General features: G+C 41.5%; 1 protein-coding gene across 3 annotated transcripts in view; it reads right to left on the bottom strand.

Annotated features, from left to right (window-relative positions):
• Positions 1–15,761, bottom strand: part of MAP2K7 (mitogen-activated protein kinase kinase 7) — a 34,480-nt gene extending 18,719 nt beyond the window's left edge. For 2 of the 3 annotated variants that reach the window (XR_013836188.1, XM_079967039.1), the window contains exons 1-2: positions 15,566–15,758; positions 8,201–8,248 (exon numbers count right to left, since the gene is read on the bottom strand). Coding sequence is in view for 2 of the 3 variants with exons in the window: in XM_079967039.1 (XP_079823165.1) it covers positions 8,201–8,248; positions 15,566–15,689 (172 nt within the window). In the remaining variant the exon portion in view is untranslated. Of the gene's footprint in view, positions 1–8,200; positions 8,249–15,565 lie in introns of all 3 variants that reach the window. The other variant, XM_079967040.1, reaches the window with a different exon arrangement.
• Positions 15,762–17,496: the final 1,735 nt, after the last annotated feature.

Genomic DNA, 17,496 nt, shown 5'->3' with positions numbered 1-17,496 from the left:
CAATGGCATAGGCTTTAGATTTAAAGGAGCCACACATAGCATTTCAAAAAACCTTTTTCAGCACCATAACATATCTTTGGTTTGCCCTGAGAGCTATGGAAAAGTTTCCTCAGAAACAATGTAAAGAATAAAAAAACTCATCATGAGTTTATTCCTTTAACTGGCTTTTTCATTCTTTTTATAATTTGGCTTTTCTTCCCACACCAGTGTGCATAGGTTAAATAAAGGGTATATTACTTTGCAAGTGACTTCATAAGCAAAGTGCTACAGCAATTAGTGAAGTTAACAGAATTCCGCATTGAGACGACAGCGCATCCATTTTGAAAATCAACACTACAAAAATGAACAGAGATTGGTCTTAAGCTCATTAAAAACCCATCTGGTAGGATCCATGTCATTTCAAAGTTTTCTTGGAACATATGCTGATATTCAACATTAGTCATGCTCAGAACAGACCTTCTCAAATAAATGGACTCTGGGTTGGACATAGGTGCTTATCACTATAGTATTTTAAGCCTCCGCAGTTCAAATCCGTCAAACACTTTTGACTGCCATGTAAATATGTACACCATTTCTGTAGATAGTTTCGGGCAATATTCTGTTTATAAGTTAAAGAATCAGGGACAATTTTTTGATTTAGAATTACATTTTGTATCTGTTTCTTTTACTACAACATTTTTTATGAGTACCTTAGGGTTCTGAAAGAGCAAGGGTTCTGAAAGGGGCCAAAATACCAAAAGGGTGAGTCAGGATTATGTCTACAACAAAAATGACTGCAGTTATAAGCAAATGATAATTTTCAAAGATTTTTCTGGATAGAAAATCATCATTTCACCAAGTCCCACACTGAGCAGACATTTACAAATGTCATAAGAGCTACAATCTCAAAAGTTTTCTTCTGGCTTCACTTGGTTTTTGTTTTTTTTCAGTCTTACCTCTCCAATGGTTCTCTACTGCATGCTTTTATAGAAGTGGTTTGGGGCTTCCTACTATTGGGAACACTTTGATTTGTCAAGCACAGATAGGATTGTGCCTATACCAACTGCAAGCAGTAGATTAAAGTTGCTTAAGAATCTCTATTAACAAAAGCAAGCCAGTGACCAATGAAGCAGTATAATTTAACCCTGGAGGGAGTGAAACCTATAAAGTGAAAATAATACCTTAATAAGAGTATTGTGATGGACAAACACTGCAAAGTTTATTGGCAAAGAAGCAGCAGTTTTGCCATTTAAAAATGTGTTCCAGAAGCCTCTACAGCAGCGGTAGCAAACGCAGTGCTCTCCAAATGCTGTTTGACTCAAACTCCCACCAGCCCAGCTGGCTTGGCTAATGGTCAGATAAGATGGGAATTCAAGTCCAGCAACATATGGAGGGCAACATGTTGGGTACCCCTGCTCTACAGAATTCATTGCTGTTTTCTCCTGCCTCCTTAGGAACATAATGGTTCTTATACAGTCAGTCTCATGGGACTAAACCAGTTTGGCAGTGAGTAATTCTATTTGGGAATATGGTTTGCCAAAAAACTGCATTTCAGCTGCCTTGACACACACACAATTATCTAGGCTGATACGAGTTTTTGTACCAGGCTGACTTATATCTGAATCATATGTGCCATATCTAGCACAATGCAACTGTGCTTGCTTGGCCCCTGTTAGTGGGTCTGAACTATGTGATATGCCTCTCCTGACTGAAGCAAGAGGAGTAGCATATATTAATCTGGGGGTTTGTTCATATGTCATAAGACAGACAGAAGTGGCAGCTTCCACTCCCCCCCCCCAATTCAACTGTAACTTGGGATTTGTTTATCTCTGAGATCTGCAGGTTCCACATTACTGAAGTCTTGAACTTCTTCTTATACCCTTCTATATAACATAATAAAGTGTTTTCAGAACCAGTAGCAGAATCACGTTTGTTGAAGTAAAGAGAAAGAGAGGCAGCTATCATGAAAGGACACCAGCTTCCCTCTGGTTTCGCCATCTTTAATGGACAGTCAGGATGCTTCTGCAAACAGAAAAGGGCTTAATCTTCTTGGATTAAGCACGTGCTTTCTTTGATGTGCAGTTTGAAAGGTAAGCATATGAACCAAAGTTTCAACTGAACTGCCCAGACTAGCATGGTCCCATTGGATGGGGCCCTCTGGAGAGCAGCAGAGAATTCTGCCTGGAAGCTGATGGGCATGAAGAAGGTAGAGGATTATCAATCATGCTGCACCGAACAGGATAAAGGGTATACTCTCTTAATCCTAGATATCAATATACCAATTCAGCAACCCAGAAACGTTAATGCTTGTGAAAATACTGTATGGCAAATCTAGCTGCTATTCTCCCCATCACACCCTACTGCACTGCACACCTCCCCCTTGCATCCAAATATAGTAATAGTCTGTAAAGGAGAAATCCATTCTTATAACACGCTCCCCGCTCAAGCTCTCAATCGAAGAAGCCTGCATGCTACACTACAGCTTGATCATGCAAACCTGTCAGCCTCTGTCTGCCAAAAGGAGAAAATCATGCTGCAGAAATGGTCAATCAATCCAGTACAGCACTGGAAAAGGTTACATTAAAGGGGAAGAAAACGGTTGTAGTGGGAAGAACAGGACATGGAAGAAAGCCAAAACAGAAGCAGAGCAAAGCAGGAAGGTTCAGTTGATGGGCATAAGCAGGTACTGCACACAGAATGGAAGCAGAGGAAAAGAGAAACACTAGTTAGGCTGCTGACATTGGAGTATTCACCAGATACTTCAGATGATGTGGTTTGCCAGCTATGGGGCATAACCCTACATGGCCATTTCAGACCAGCACTGACGGAATTCAACATGAACTCTACTTTGAACAACAATGGCTAGGAACAGGGAGGCAGAAGTGCAGGCAGAGCAGACTTGCACATTTTGCAAGCTTCATAAATCAGCTTAAATTACTGTAATGGTGATAGCCAAGCTAAAAGGACAACCTAGTTCCAGCTGCTGGCATGCCCATACAAGGCTTTTCTTTAAACCAGCAATTTAACCAGAGTTGAAACCAGGCTCAATGTACCAATCATATTAAATGTGATAGAAACTTGTACCAGATGTATTTGAAAAATAGATCTCTTGTGTTAAGGGCAAATTCCCAACTTATTATTTTTAGTCATGGAAATTATTATTCTTGCAAATCACCTCTAAACTGAGACTGCTGATAGAGCTTATATACCTGACTGCTCAGGAAAGGCACCTGGAGTTTCATGGCATAATAATGTTTTCTTTTGCTTAAACTTCCCACATTGCAGCTTTAAGGCATTCCCCTAAAGCCAGTTCAAATAGCTCCATTTTGTCTCTGCTTGTGAGCCACTAGTTACTTTAAACCAGGAAGCGGTGGATTTAATGTGATTTAATATTCTGATTAAGAATGCATGAAATAACCACACATGTGATAAAGGGTTAAAATTAAATTGTCATAAACTAGGAAATTAAGTCCCTGATGCTTCTAGAGAATGAGTTACAAAGTTAGTATTACTGATATGTTCTCAGTGAAATATGTCTATCTATGCAATAATAAATAAAAAGTCCTGCATTTTAGCAAAGAGATTTCCATCAAAAATTGAAACTAATGGAAATCAAATTTCTAAAGCCACAATCCTGCTGGGTTAGGTGGGGGAAATATATCTGACCTTCAGAAGTATTAGAAAGATAACTGTGAAATCTTCATATTTCCAAAAATATTTGGTTATATTTAATTATGCTCTGTGTCAGTCCCCATGCCTTTAATTTTAAAAACCCAGTCAATATTCATAGGTTTAGCACTTGTTCAAAATCTGAAGTTAAACCAAATACTTTCACCACCCTGGAAGTTCAAGGCTCACAAACCATGTAGTCACTTCTAAGATCACTTTCTCTCAAGAGATGATGAAATGAAGCCACATACAAATGTATTTCAGCTATCCAGACAAACTGGCATTCTTCTGAACATACATTCTTCATGGGCCATGGAGATAGGCTGCCTTTTTATGGAAGGTACTTTAGAGACAGTGATTTATATCCAATGTTAGTCATATCACTGAAATTAATGGATTTGACCAACTTAAGGTGACCAATTTCAATGGTTCTAAGTAAATGGATAAAACTCAATCACTTAGATCCTGTTTCTTCCTGGCATATACTGAATTAATCCTGTGCCAGGCAAATTACAGATATGATTATGAGTGAGGTTCAAGGAACGCCAACCACCCACACAGGGAATGAGAATGAAGACTAGACTTAACACTTCCTTTTAGCTTTCTATTTGAATGTGTATTTTTTTAAAAAAAAAAATTTACAAAGAAAAATAGGCCTGGCAACGGAAGTGACAAAAGGAAGAAAGCATGTTATCTCAAGGGTTGTTTTTTTTTACTTCTAGTGACTAAAAAGACCTTCATGTGGTAGCATGTGGTAGCATTGCAGAGTCACAAATACAGTGAAGCATCATTGGTCTGTTACATTTCTGCGAAGGAGTGATTTTTTGCTATATAAGGCCAAGCTGGTCTCTATATAAGCAAGTAATCTTGAATTCTGTGCTTAATTTTCTTTAAAAAATACAATCTAGAGTTCATCCCTGTGAAATAATGTATGCAAATAAAGTCAAGTGGCATAATTTGTCATCATTACTCAATTTGTATGGATTTTTTTTTTCATTTGGGGATATTTGAAATTGTTTATTCTCCAATGGTTGTGATGTGGACAGTAGGCAGGACTTCCATAACAATGGGAGGCAAAGCTTCTTTTCACACAAGGAGACTTTAAAAACAATATTGCCTAGAAGGGCCATTTTAATAATGTCTACCTCCAACCTGCCGTTCTGCTGCTGGACTGCAAGTGCTTCTCTATCTTTCCCCCCCAAAGACAAAAATCTATAGGCCTTTCATAACTCAGGCCTCTTGTGATTGAGAAGACAAGCTAAGCAGACAAAGGCCAAGACAGCATTTGAATGAAAAAGCTAACTAGAGCATGACACAGAATCATCTGTAGAGGGATAAGAGCAGTTTCAGGTTGCAGAAACTGCAAGCTGAGAAATGTGGGCCTCCGTCTTTGTGGTCTGGAAACTTTCCTTCCATAACAAAGCACAAAAATGGTTTTATTTTAATTCTAGCAGCTGCATTCTATCTTCCTAATCTCCCCATCCTCCAAAACCTGGTCATTTTTAACACCAAGCATTCTACTACCTATTCCAAATGAAATGGCTGGGAAACTCAGCCAGATGGGTGGAGTATAAATAAAATTATTATTATTATTATTATTATTATTATTATTATTATTATTATTATTAAATGCAGAATGCTGTCCCACAGAACAGAATGCAGAACTTATGGCTCTCCAGATGTTCCTGGACCACAACACCTACCATCCCTCACCACTGGCCATGCTGGTTGGGGCTCATTAGAATCCAACAAGATCCCCCAACCCTGGCTTAGAAAGTGGTTGTACAGCAGTACTTAGTGAAATAACTCAAGCCTATATTGTTGCCTGCATCCCAAAATGCATATAGCTTATATGCCTTCTCATTTCTACCTTAATGAAAAGAATAAAGATTCTGAATATCCATTTTAAAACAAATAGTCCATTAATCATTGGAGAAGTGTACCAGAGAGGAAAAGTAGCATTGCACCATTTAAACTGCAAAATGTCTCACTCACTATCCAGCAATATGATCCATGAATTCCTTTGGAATTCAAGCAGCAAGCTACCATGTTCCTCTTTGACTACATTTTCCCAGAAAGAAGACATGGAAGTGTACCATTTACAGAAAAATCCTAGGCATGTCTACTTTTAAAGTCCCAGTGGTCTCTCACATGTAGAATTTCAGGTAGCAACATGTTTTTTTGAGACACAGCTAATGTATTTTATACAGGTAGTTGCCAATCCTATATATTTGCAAGTGTCACCTAAGTTTCTCCATCTGCCAATTCAATAGACAGCTTACAAAATAATGTTTGTGGGATTGTTCTTTGCCATTAGACTTCTAGGCAATAAAATGCACAGTGGTTATATTTTCTATACAGCCACAATAGAAAAAAAACAATTCAAAGTTAAAGCTGGAATCTTCCCATTCACTCAAATATAAGAGAAATTAACTAAAATTAAGTTTTCCAATAAATAATTGAAAAAAATGAAGCCAAAAAGTTGGAGCTGAGATGGGATTTTGTGGCAGTACCTGATCAGGTGTGCAGACTCAAGTGAAACTAACCCACCTTGCTCGCAAGCTGCTCTGGTTGCATAGTTAACCTTGGTCAACAATGAGTTGCCTGTACCATGTGCACTTCAGATGGCTGCCATGAACTGGCAAGTCAAGAGTAACACATGCTTAAACCTAATAATCATACAAACTACCAATTTGCTGCTTTCAGAAGAAAGTGTTAGAATAATAACTACTTGAAAATGGAAGGGTAAGAAATTCTGCTGGATGGCAGCTGCAAAGAACAAGTGGCATAGCACAAAAGCACAGGTAAGAGCTAGTGGTAGGCAAGACTGGAAAGCATTGGAAGGTAATCTAATGAAACACATTCCCATCCTGAAAGGCTTCAAAGCACTGTAAGGCAAGCACCCACTAGATAAAATGGCAGACTGGTCTCTGTACTACTCAAAGACTGCTGCCTCTAGGGTAGAAAAACAATGCAGTAGCTATTTCACAATGCACAGCTAAAGTAGCTCAGGGTAGAAGGTGAAGAAACCCATTTGCATAAACTAAAGAAAACACTTGGCATGATAAGCTATGCCAAGGCTGTGACTTTAACATTTACAGTGCAACCCTCTTCATGTACTACCATGGACTCGTCCAATCTGCCATGGATGCTTTGGTTGAGATTCCTGCATTGCAAGGGGTTGGACGAGATAACCCTCAGGCTCCTTTCCAACTCTACAGTTTTTGATCCTATGATTCTATAAGCACCAATATGCCCAGAACCTAATTAATTCATTAATCTTAGTAAGAGATATTGCTACAGCAATATCAACAGTACAGCATCCTTTTAACTTCCAGAGCATAATTTTAACATCCAGAAGATCAAGGACAGCTCTCTGTATGAGGCAGGGAAGATTCCAGCACCATGCAACAGCAGCAACTAAAAAATGAGAAACTAGCTTTATTTCTGCTGTAGACTCCCACCCCATATCATGTAGGCTATGGCATTAGATCTGTGCTTCACTGAATTTTATTAACTGTTTAATGGATGTTCTTAAAACAATAAAATAAAGCTCTCTCTCACCTGACCTTATATTATCCAATTACAGCTTATTTAGGTAGCAATTATATATTTACAGCACACATCTCCAAAACATGTGCAATAAAAGCCCCAGTGAATTGTCTGAAATAGCTCATTTAGGTCCATCTCTGAAGCTTAGCATATTTGGGACCAATAGATACCTAGACAGGAATCTGCATGGAAAACCTGTTAATAGTAATCAAAATTATTTTGGGGGAAAGAGGCATACAAAGGTAACAAATACATATAAATATATGCCCTCCTGAGATTATATCAGAAACATAGTCTGGCACCGTTGTGGGATGCAACAGACACTACTAGGAGCTTCATAGAAATCTGAGCCCTGCTCAACTCTAAGGAAGGCTACTCTGTTCCCATCTTAAAATCCCTACAGCAGCTGCGCTTGACTAAAAGAACAGTCTTGACTTTCTGCCCTAAAGCAAACTAGTGTGCAACAGCACTGACAGTCTGCTACTGGGTTCTACCTCAGAGGCAATTGCACATCACAAAGAGCAGAGCCTGCTTAATTTTGCTGTATGCAGGTTGACATTTCGACATTGCCTTTCCACTCAGGAAAATCTAAGGAAATGTATGGCAATATGAATTTCTGCCATTTGCCACTTGAGGGCTCTGGCACATTAAAGTGGAAGGTGGAAGATAGAAAGTGGAAAATATCAGAGTGAAAATTTAATGGTTACCTGTCTTCAGAAAGTGCTTTGACATCATCAGGAAAGGAAGGTGCTAAGCAACTACTGCAGCTGTGGACAATCAAAACATGTTTTCATGCATGGCCTTACATACCGCTTTGCCTAGCCAGTCTTGGCAAGTAAGGCAAGATCAATAGCAAAGGAGAATACGAAAGTGGGGAAGGAAGCAGGGTCAGACACACACTTGGAAGAGAAGCAGACAAGTGGCAATTCTATGCAGTTGAAGGAAGCATTAAATAAATGATGCAAGAAATCCAAGCTGCGATGATAAAAAGTTCTGGTACCTGCACGTTGGGATGGAGCGGGAGCAGGGCTTAGAGTGATCACAATAACTGGATTGGGAAAAGGAAGAAAAAAACACGATAAATCACAACAGAAACAATCAAATCATCAAAATGAAAATAACTCATATTCAAATCAATTTCAGGATAAAGAGTGGAGGTGGCAAGAAACCAACAAAGGGGACAGACAAGGTGAAAATGTGATGCGTCAAACAGTAAGGAATCAATTCCACAGGTTTCACATCCCTAGCGCTTCTAACATGAAAAACAGCTATGGTTCTTGTTCTGCTAGTCAACAATTCCCTTGCACAGCAGTGTTCTGGTCAATGGCCTTCCTTCCTTCCAGAAAGCAAAACCCATTCACTATGGCGTCATCAACAATCTAGCTCAGTGCTTCACAATCATAGATATACATGAAATGTACTTAAAGTACCCAGGGGCAAAGCTCTAATTTTTCAAAGTCAGCATCAAATGTCTATGTTCCAAGATTGCACCTGGCTGACTATATTATGTGCATCAAACTCCACTTCTTTTAGGCACCAATGCCGTTCAAATATTTCATATTCCTAGATGCCTAGGAAACCTTTTATCTGTGATGTTCCAAGGTCTGATCACAGTATAAAGACTTACTTTAAAGACCATGATCTTGCTATACTCTCAAAATGACGTTTACTAACAGCATTTTAAACCATAAGAGGTGACTAGGATAATCTAATGACGATAACATAAATTATGCTCCTTGATTCTATTTATGTTAAACAGACCTCTCATAAGCAACATCTCACCTTATTCAAAACCTTATGCCCCTGCAACTCATGAAATATTTTCTACTTTAAGGTATCAAAACGTTCTAGTTTTTACCCAAGTGCTCAGATGCTAATAACTTCTCTTCATTTCCCCTTGAAAATTGCTTTCTAAAAGACTTCCACGCCAACTGATGCACGTAATTTCTTTTTTGTTATAAAATATGCCCATTCTCTAAGAAAAAATAAAAGGTAAAAAAAAATTCACAAAGTTTTTAGTTGATCCCCAAGAAGTAGAAGCAGAAATGATTGCTCCTGCTTTTGAAAGCTAAAAAACAACTTTTGAAAGTTAAAAAACAACTGATAAAAACAGTATCTTCTGCTAACAGCCTCTACCTCAGGGATGAAGGACCTGGAGTCCTCCAGAAGTTAATAGACTTCCAACTCCCATGAGACCCAGACAGCACTGCCAATTGTCAGGGGTGATGGGAACTGGATTCCAACAACCTCTGTAGGGCCTTAGGCTCCCCACCCATACTCTAGCTTATCAAAGGAAAACCACCACTCTCTGAACCATCACCTTATTTATTCTTTCATTCTGTTGGACCACCACTACATGCCCTGAAAGGGAACAAGATCTGAAACAGGATATGAACTCCTTGCTTTGGTTCATGGTAACACATGGAGGTTCATTAACTGGCTTACTGATATACATAATGTTATAAGCAATATGAACAGCAAACAAAGTACACCTGCTCATAACATCAAATCATATACATACAATGAAAAGCTCTCTGGTGTTGCTTCTTGAAGACTGAGGCATAAGACAGTGGTTTTCAATCAGTGTGCCATGGCACCCTGGGGTGCCTTGAATGATGTTCAGGGGTGCCATGGGCAATACTGGCCTCTGTCCCTCTTTCCCTCCCTTCATCTGATGCTTTCTCACATCTCTGCCTCACAAGGTCTGCACAGCTGTTTGTTGCAGCAGCCTTGGCTACAAGCTCCCAGGTGAATGGTGTGTCTGGAGCTGACCAGGGCGTGCTTCCCAGGCCCCTGTGGGACAGTGAGAGGAGGCACCTCTCTTTGGGGCAGGGGAGGCAGCTCAGAGACCAGGGGCAGCAGCTGCAGATGCCCAGAGGACTCCCATGGGGAGAAGAGAGGAGGCTGAGGGAGCCCTCCACAAGGGAGCTGCCGGCTCGGCAGGCAAGGGATGACATAACTGGGCTCCTGAGCCCCACAGGGGTATCACACAAAGAATGTAGTTGGTCAAGGGAGCCATGGACCAAAATGGTTGAAAAACTGTGCCATAAGGATTACTTGGTAGGACTTCTGTCACAATGAAATCAATTTTATAACCTACCAATGATGGCATCATTCACATTAAAAACCTAGGTGTACTTCCAAATATATTCTCTTGGACTTTTATACTCTTCAAAACCAGTTCAAGCCACCATTTATTGTGAATATTAATTGTAAATGTATAAGAAATCCCAATTTCCACTCTGTTTTTGCAAGTAAGAGCCTGAATAAACAAGAACTGATCCTCACCATCTTAATAAAATAAATCAAGAAGCCATGTCTCATCATTTTACGTTCTCCCTCATTTTAGTCATGGGTTCACTAAGAGACACTGGGAAGCAAATCTCTCTAAACTACAGCCCCTTTCTTAAAAGTGGTACATACAACTTTATAGAGTTGCTATGATCACATTATCACTGAAAAGTGTTTTTACACAAGAGCATTGTTACAAGAATTATAAGTATGAGAAGTCTATACCAATGTAGCAACTTGTCAAAATTCTACTTGCCTCATGCTAATAATTTTAAAAGATGTCTTAAATTGTCATTATTAAGTTAAAATGGATTAACATGATCTGCTTTAAAAGAGTTAATTTCAGCAAGGCAACTTTCGAACACTCCATTTTCATCATGTTCATTTACATCTGGCATATAAGCACCCAACAGCACAAACCAGAAGTCACACATATTCTACAAGAAACTACTATTAACAGCTTCTTACAAAAAGCCTGCAATTATGAAGACATGGCCACATAAGTCATTCTCAAATTTCATTCTCTAAAAGGATACCCACATGCAAGTCTATACCAATGTAGCAACTTGTCAAAATTCTACTTGCCTCATGCTAATAATTTTAAAAGATGTCTTAAATTGTCATTATTAAGTTAAAATGGATTAACATGATCTGCTTTAAAAGAGTTAATTTCAGCAAGGCAACTTTCGAACACTCCATTTTCATCATGTTCATTTACATCTGGCATATAAGCACCCAACAGCACAAACCAGAAGTCACACATATTCTACAAGAAACTACTATTAACAGCTTCTTACAAAAAGCCTGCAATTATGAAGACATGGCCACATAAGTCATTCTCAAATTTCATTCTCTAAAAGGTTACCCACATGCAAAATGAGATGTGATAGCCTGAAATGTGAATCAAAGTGCAGTGTAGAATTCAGGAGTTTTATATCAGAAGCTTGAGAGTACGGCAAAAAACATCAAGTACATAATAGCTTTTTGTTGCCTTTGTGGACTACCCAGAACAAAACAGAAAAGTCACCTTCAATAAAAACTTTTTATTCTGCATAAAGCATACTGAAAGACTCACATTACACTTAAGTTTGAGGCTAGTGTGTAAAACAAAAATCCTGGAGGTGCATCTGGATTCTCCATAAAGCATATTTGAACTTTTGTTTCTCCTTTTAATCTCTCACCTACACTACCCTTGTCTCATTCCACTAGAGAAACCAAGTGTATGTCTTGTCCTTTTTAAATGAATACAAAACCTCCTCTACCTCTACGATCTGGTAAATTAGATTTTCTCTGTTAGATAGCTATGGATCATCCGACAAAGTAGGAAGGATACAGACCTTGGTTCTAGTTCCACTATACCATATAAGAAGGTAGCATCTATTCTTACTGAAGAAATGCTTCTTAATTAGGAAAGGACCATGACTCTTGTCACTCTTGTGAAATATTTTGTAAACATTCTTAAAGTTAATGGGGTACATTATTAGGCATTCATGAACACTATCTCCCTCACACAAATGTGTGAAAAGTAAGCATACAAGATTTCAGAAAGACAGAATATGAACTAAACAGAAGTACATTGAATAAATATTTAGAAAGCCTAGATCAGAAATGGTTGTTCAACTGGGTGGGGGGGTTAGTTCAATGACTCTCCCCATGTGGTCAAAGTTAAGGAGTTTGCAGACTTTTGCCTTCCTTTCCTCCCTCCCGTTAAACCCCTCTCCTGCATTGTTAGCCAGCTGCTTTTCCGCACACCCCTCTCGTGCTCCTTGTCCCTTCTGTGTTTTTCCTTCCCTCCCCACTTAAAACGTGGTTACAAAGCACGGATCCACATGGATCCTCAGGATCTTTGCATTGGGTCACCCCAAATTCACCATCAGATCACATAGCATGTCCATGGCTACAGCCTGCACCAAAAAAATCACGCACCCACTGTTCCCTAGGGCCACAATGGTGCAAAAACGTGGTTACAAACGTGGTTACAAAGCACAGATCCACATGGGTTCTCAGGATTTTTGCATTGGGCTACCCCAAACTCACCATCAAATCACATGTCTGTGGCCACAGCATGAAGCTCAAAAATGATACATCCACTGTTTCATTCAGAATTTTTTTTTCTTGTTTTCCTCCTCTAAAAACTATGTGCGTGTTATGGTCAGGTGCGTGTTATAGAGCGAAAAATACGGTAATTACTTCCCACACCACCAGGATATGAAACAACCACATTCCAATTTCAATCTCGGCAGAGATCATGTAATACAAGGACCAGAAAACAGAAGAGAATCCCATTCTGTCTCTGGCCAGGACAGCAGGGCCACTGGGAACCTGCACCCCCTGCCTCACAGGAAGTAAGGCAAAAGGGAGACTAGTCTGGCCCCATTCATCAGCCAGAGAATGAGCAGCTGCCGGAATTTGCTTCCTCCCTCCCCCTTGCTTCTAGAAAGAACACTCAACTTCAATTGCCAGTTGCCCTGAGACTAGAGAGCTGATGAAAAGCAAGCTCTGGTCCCATCCAGCAGCTGCTAGATTGTATGTGTGAATTGGGGGTGGGGGGTTGTATTGTTACCTCCTGCTTGTAAGTTGCCTTGAAAATTGTTTGATTGAAAGGTGGGACATAAACCATCAAAATTAATAAATAAGCATCCACTCACATGATGTTTGTTTGTGCACATTATCATGGCACTGCAGGTCCAGACAGTGTTGAAATAGCTCCCATGCTCCAGAGGTAATTCAACTTTAAAAGCAGTGAGGAACAGATGAACTTCACATTTTTCCTCCTCTAACTGACTTTAAAGGGAAATCTTCTCCCATTCTCAGTGACATAGCTACTTCTGGATTCTGCTCCAGCAGCAGACAAATGCACGCAGTAGAGGCAAATGTAGGGACAGAGACATCCCAGGCAATATACTGAATGGGGCAGAGTCTACCTACCTGCACAGGTAAGAGCCCTGTGTCTGCACCAAAACTTTGAGCTGTGCATGCTTAAGTCTCAGTTGTTATAATGTTATAATTGGAGATTTGCTCCAACCATAGAATGACTATCAGAGGTACTCTGATCAACATATTAAGCCATTGGCTTGTCAGAAAAAAATTATGATTTAGATTTGTTGTTCATTTCACTCTTGCCCTGGCAATTTCACCTTGGCCACACAGGTAAGTGCCTTATTCACAGAGACAGACTATACAGCTAGAATAATCTACTGCCAAACGATTAGAAATCTGATTTTAAAATATTCTAAATCTTTTCAATGTCACTATCATTGTAATATACATTCTATGTTGCTTATGACAAACTTATACATGTTATCAACACACTTTCTAATATTTTGTCCTGTGTGCCAAGTTAACAAGTAGCAATACAATACAATTACAGGGGGAAATCCTTCAGTGGTACAAAAAATTATTAATTCCATGTTAAATTTCAGCTCTGTATCTCAAAATATGGGTCAAACAGCTATAGTAAGCATAAAAACTTGGGCTGTTGGTTGATCATGAAAATTTTAGCCTGTTCAAAACCAGTAGCTCAAGTTTGTAGGTTTTGATCCATACTCTACTCTACTGACTGAGCTTTTCTGGCTGTGAACAACCCTGACAACTTTATTAAAGGGAGGCCTATAAATATGCCAAATAAGTAAGTTCCTCCCTCAGCTCTCTTCTCAAGTGAATATATTCACATTTTGCCATCAGTGATTCCTAAACTGCATGCATGTGTCATGAGAGAGGCTGAAGTGTGTCTTGAAAGAATTAAGTCACCATATTGGATGCCTACACCTGTCTATATCCCTCAGCATATGGAGGCTACAGGTAAGTCCTTGCCATAGTCCATTGTACAACTGGCAAGTGCTTGGTCTTCCTAGAAACACCAATGAAGATAACTAAACAGAAACAGTAAACCAAGATGCACTATTAACTAGACTATGACACAAGAAGGGTCCCTGACACACATCTGAGTATAGGGTGAAAGATGCATTCAATTTTAATCCAAGATGGGGTGGGGAAACCATATGAGTTTTGGAAGCACTGCTATATACACAATATGGAACTTTCCTGTATTTAAGTTAGAACTTAATAAAGAGCACTTGTGAGCTTCTTTGTTTACAAAAAGATACTAGTCCAGCAAATGACAGGAACCTGATCTAGAGATGCATACACTTGGGGACTTTTCTGAGCACAGCATACCAATATTTCATAGTATTCCTAACCCACCCCTCCTCCCTCTCCACTGCAGGGTGTGAGCAGTTGCTTAGACTTCCCTAACTTTAAAAACATAGTTATAATGTGGCAACTGGGGGATCCTAAATCCACTTTTACTTCCTCCAGTATAACAGTTACAGCACAACTCCTTGTATATCAATTTTTCTAATCAGAATACAGTACATGGTAACTCCTCTTGGCCCCATGAAAGCAACTCTGAGCTCTAAGTACTGTCCTCATTTTTAAATAAAATCTCAAAGAACCACGGTCCACTAAAGCCATCACATCATATGCTCAACACACAGGTGGTTTCCCACCCCCAGGAAGATCGATTAACCTAAGGTCCCCAATGACCTCCTGTCGGTGCCCCCTACTGCTACACTCATTTCTTCTCCTTCCACCCTGAGTCCTCCTATAAAAACCCACACGCAGATCATGGCCCGGGCACTAGGTCCCAGGTCCCAACTCTGTTCCCTACATGTTTCTTCCTTCTCGAACTCTTCCCCGCCCCCCACGCCCACGCCTTCCTCCAAGTCCCTTCCCCACTGGATTCTTTACCTTTCCCCTGGGTCTTCTTTCTCCCTGCCCCGGTGTGTCCTGGCCTTGGGCCTCCGCCTCCCCCAGGCTCCGTGGTAAACAAGAGCCCCCTTGTTTCCGCGCCCCGGGTTTCCCGACCCCTTCGCTTCTCCGGGAGGACCTTTCCCTACCGGCCCCTCTCCGGGGCAGCTCGGCTCTTCCCATCCCCGCCCGCATCCCTCCGGCCCCGGGGCTCCTGCCCAGGCGGGCCCGTGTCAGTCGCCCAAGCGGGGGGGGGGGGGCTTCCGCGGAGCCTCCCCTGCGCCGCCGCCGCCGCCCCCGTTTCCCCCCTCAAAGCCTCCCTTACTAGGCCGAGTCCGGGCCGGACTGATGTCCAGGTTGAGGTCGATGCGCCTCCGGGCCTCCCTGTTCTCCTGCTTCAGCTTGGCCTCCAAGCGGGACAGTTTCTGCTCCAGCGAGGACGCCGCCATCTTCCCCCCCTCCCCCGGAGCCGCCGACGCTGCCGCCACCGCGCAGCCAGAATACACAAACACCGCAGTGCGCACGCGCCGAAAGGACCAACCAGGCCACCATATTATCATCCTCCTCCTCCTCCGCCCACCGCAAAGGCACGGCTTCACTTTTGCCCGCTGTGCTTGTTTTGCCTCGCGGCTTTTCCTCGCTCGCGCATGCGCGAGGGCACCAAAACGCTGCCCGAGCTCAGTATCAGCGCCGCCGCGCCGTCAATGATATTTTGGACGTTCTCCTCGCCAATATTCGTGCATCTCCACTCAGCTTTGATGGGGACTAGGGAGCATGTCTGGGAGTCATGACGGGTCGGAGGGCTGTTAGAAGATGCTGCCCGGTTGCTCAGTCAATAGAACCTGAGGCTCTTAATCTCAGGGTCCTGGGTGCAAGTTCCGCGGGGAGCAAAATATTACGGCAGGGGTTGGAGTAGATGACCCTCTGGATCGAACTCTACAGTTCTGTGATTCTATGGCACGTACCTCTCACACTTGAAGACCAGCCGGAGCTGAACTGCTCCAAATATGGAAGAGCATTTTTTCCTGCCTGCGCTTGGGTTTCCTTTGTGCTTCTTTATAATTTGTGTACTTGTTGCATTTATATGCCGCCTTTTCTCCCGTCTTTCTCTCCCCAACCCCCCGCCTGCACTATTCTGGGGTTCTCCCCACACTCCGGAGCAGGATGCATTGCACTGCAGGGCATTGCACTAGTGGGAGCTGTCGCACTGGCTTCTGCTAGGTCCGACCTGTTGAATCAAATATGAAACTAGGAAGCGCAGATACGGAACCAATGGAACCAGCTACAACCTCATGAAAGGCCGCTGGGAATCATAGTTTGCTAAGTTTTTTATAAGGTTGTCTATTTCTTGGTATTGTGGAGTACCCATAATAGAATGTTTGCAGGGACATCCAGTGTAACAGAGTACAGGTCTGGGAGTCGAAAGCGCTGGGCTTATATTCCTTAGAGTTGCTGTGGATCTGTTTCCCATCTAAAGTATGAACTGCAGACTTTTAAGGGTCTGGTGCAAACATAAGAAGAGCCTTCTGGCCCATCTAATCCAACATTCTGTTCTCACAGTGGCCACCCAGACGCCTGTTGGAAACTCACAAGGAGGACAAGGGCACTCTCCCTGCCTGTGGTTTCCAGCAGCTGGTACTGTATTCAGAAGTATTTTGTCTCCAGCAGTGGAGGCACAGCTAGTAGCCATTATGGCTAGTAGCCACTGACAGCATCCTCCATGAATCTGTCTAATCCTCTTCAAAAGCTGTCCAACATTTTGTCCATCACTGCCTCCTGTTTCATAGTTTAACTATGCACTGCATGAAGAAGTACATGGGAAAGCATGTTATGAGATAGCAGCTACCAAAGTACAGAGCAAAGCAAGCCTTTATTACATTCTCTTAGATGGTGATCAAGTTAGGGTTTAAGAAGAAAACTGCATGTATATACATGCACACACGCCTCCATCCTAAGACACACACATCTTTAATTTTAAATATATGCCTTCTACTTCAGGGGTGGGGAACCTCGGACCCTCCAGATGATGGATTCCAACTCCCATCACCATCAGCTGACATTACTAAGGATCAAGGGTGATAGGACATGTAGTCTAGAAATGTGTGGAGAAGGACCATGGGTTCCCCACACCTTACCTACTTGATTCTTACCTACATAAAAATACATATACAGATTGTATCAGAAGGAAATGTAGAATCCTTACAGACTCTTAGAATTTTTCTGTGGAAGGTGCAATGCTGGCGGGTGGGGGGGGCA

The sequence above is a fragment of the Podarcis cretensis genome (genome assembly GCF_951804945.1).
Source record: "Podarcis cretensis genome assembly, chromosome: 2".
Taxonomy (NCBI): domain Eukaryota; kingdom Metazoa; phylum Chordata; class Lepidosauria; order Squamata; family Lacertidae; genus Podarcis; species Podarcis cretensis.
The sequence above is the reverse complement of the archived record's forward strand: the minus strand, read 5'-3'. Positions and strand labels throughout refer to the sequence as shown.